At 47.2% G+C, this 2500-nt stretch overlaps 1 protein-coding gene across 1 annotated transcript in view; it reads right to left on the reverse strand.

Moving 5' to 3' along the window:
* Positions 1-313: 313 nt before the first annotated feature.
* mrpl3 (mitochondrial ribosomal protein L3) overlaps positions 314-2500 on the reverse strand; it is a 6974-nt gene continuing 4787 nt past the window's right edge. The window contains exons 7-10 of the mRNA XM_062529873.1: positions 2416-2500; positions 1956-2033; positions 1636-1713; positions 314-560 (exon numbers count right to left, since the gene is read on the reverse strand). The exon at positions 2416-2500 is cut by the window's right edge and continues 27 nt beyond it. Of these exons, the coding sequence (XP_062385857.1) occupies positions 405-560; positions 1636-1713; positions 1956-2033; positions 2416-2500 (397 nt within the window). The 3' untranslated portion in view covers positions 314-404. The remainder of the gene's footprint in view (positions 561-1635; positions 1714-1955; positions 2034-2415) is intronic.

Below are 2500 nucleotides of genomic sequence, written 5' to 3' on the forward strand. Positions count from 1 at the left end.
CAGAATGCTGCACTATCAGCCCTTTCCCACTGTGCGAACGCGAGCCCGAGTGTGAGTGTGTCCGAGTGTGTGTGTGCCTGTTTTATTTGTGTGTGAGAATGTGAGTGTACACTAGCACCTCAGGGTGTGTGTGTGTGTGTGTGTGTGTGTGTGTGTGTGTGTGTTTATTTTGCATGTGCAATGAGATGTTTGACTGTGCCTGTACAGCGCTGTGTGTAAGCTCATATTGGTGTGTGTGTGTGTGTGTGTGTGTATTTAGATTTGTGTGTGTTCACATGCATGTATGTAAGGCCATATATCACAAACGCAGATATCATTATCAAATAATGTTTTATTAACTGCAGTAGCATCTCTGCACCTTTACAACCAACTGTGTGTATGTGAAGGTGTGTGTGTGTGTGTGTTCAGGTTGTTGTCAGAGGGACTTCTTCCTCTTCGTACTGGTGCATGTCGTCGTCGTAAAGGTCGTCGTCGAGCTCCTCCTCTCCGTCTCTGAAGTACGTGGGGAACGGAAGGGTCTTAGTCTGGCCCGCCCACTTGGGTAATCTGGTGTCCCGCACCTAACGACGCAACAGAAGCATCAGTAACACACACACACACACACACAATAACATAACTGACACACACACACTTCCTGCAAGCGCACCTGACAATGGCATACAGGCTGCACGCACACACACACACACTTCCTGCAAGTGCACCTGACAATGGCACACAGGCTGCAAGCAAACACACACACACACTCACACACACACACACACACACACACACACTTATCTCAACCACCCTACATTAACATTAATTGATGACCTGATGAATAAATGCAAGAGTGAGCTCCGGAGTGGCACTAAAGCCTGCCTCCCACTCTCCCCTCTTCTCAACACCGCCCTTAATCCCCCTCCATGTTCTAACAGGGTGGAGACGCCCAGCCACAGTCTAAACAAATCCAAGGGTCATAGAACACGGGAGGGTGTGTGAACACGAGTGTGTGTGTGTGTGTGTGTGTGTGTGTGTGTGTGTGTGTGTGTGTGTGTGTGTGTTGTACATGGCGAGTGAATTGAGTGTGATCGATGTAGAGATTATTATTTATGCATGGTTCACACACTCTACTGACCCCCAGCTTGATGGAGATGGATTGAGCTGTCTACAGCCTGTATGCGTGTGTGTGTGTGTGTGTGTGCGTGCGGCCGTGCGCGTGTGTGTGTGTAGGTGTGTGTGTGCCAAGGTCAGAGATTCTGCAGCCTTGGACAATGTTCTCCTCTTATTTTAGCAAGCATGGGAATGAAAGTGAAGACGCCAGCACAAAAGGAGAAGAGAACTCACTCATCAATCTTGGCCATGAATCAGCATTTAATGTGTACGTGTACGTGTGTGTGTGCGTGTGTGTGTGTGTGTGTGTCTGTGTGGGTCTCTCAATGTCTTGGTGTCACTGTGCTGCTGTACCCTGTTGTGCATGTACATGTACATCAAGTCATTGGGATGGCATGAAATTTGAGAATGGATGGTTTTGTACCTATAAACATGTACGTAGAGTCAGCGTTTGTATTTGTGTGCCTGTAGGTGGGTGTGTGTGTGTGTGTGTGTGTGTGTGTGTGTGTGTGTGTGTGTGTGTGTGTGTGTGTGTGTGTGTCTCACCTTCACTAAGCAGTTCCTGTGCCCAGGGACGGAACCGTGGACATACAATACGTCATATTTGGTGTTTACTCTCCACACCTAAGACACAGACAGAGAGTGAGAGAAAAGGAGAGACAGAGCGAGATAGACGAAGAGAAAGAGCGAGGGTGTATTAGAATAATTTTCTTCAAATGTATAAGCGGTAAATCTTGGGATCCATACATGTTTGTGTGCATATGTGAATGATATACTGTAAGTGTATATGTGTGCATTTTGTGACTGTGTGTGTTTGTGTGCTTTTGTGTATCTATGTGACTGAGTGTTAATCTGTGTGTGTGTACCTTTAAACCAAAGGCTGTATCAAATCTATTCCCCATCTGCCCTGGCATCTTCTTTCCTTTCCAGACTTTAGCTGGATCCTTAAACAAACAAATATATTCTTTAACACAACACACACACACACACACACACACACACACACACACACACACACACACACACACACACACACACACACACACACACACACACACACACACACACACACACACACACACACACACACACACACACACACACACACACACACACACACACACACACACACACACACACACACACACACACACACACACACCTCGTCTTTTTCTATGTTTTGATATGCCCACTTTGCTTGCAAGAACACATAATAATAAAAGCACACACACACACACACACACACACACACACACACACACACACACACACACACACACACACACACACACACACACACACACACACACTCTCTCTCTCTCTCACCCCTCCTGGGCCCAGAGATCCAGGTCTCCGGTGTGTTTTGGTCTGGCCGTGGGTAGCAGGCTGACCTCCGAACCCCCAGCGTTTC

The sequence above is a fragment of the Sardina pilchardus genome, chromosome 24, assembly GCF_963854185.1.
Source record: "Sardina pilchardus chromosome 24, fSarPil1.1, whole genome shotgun sequence".
Lineage (NCBI taxonomy): Eukaryota > Metazoa > Chordata > Actinopteri > Clupeiformes > Clupeidae > Sardina > Sardina pilchardus.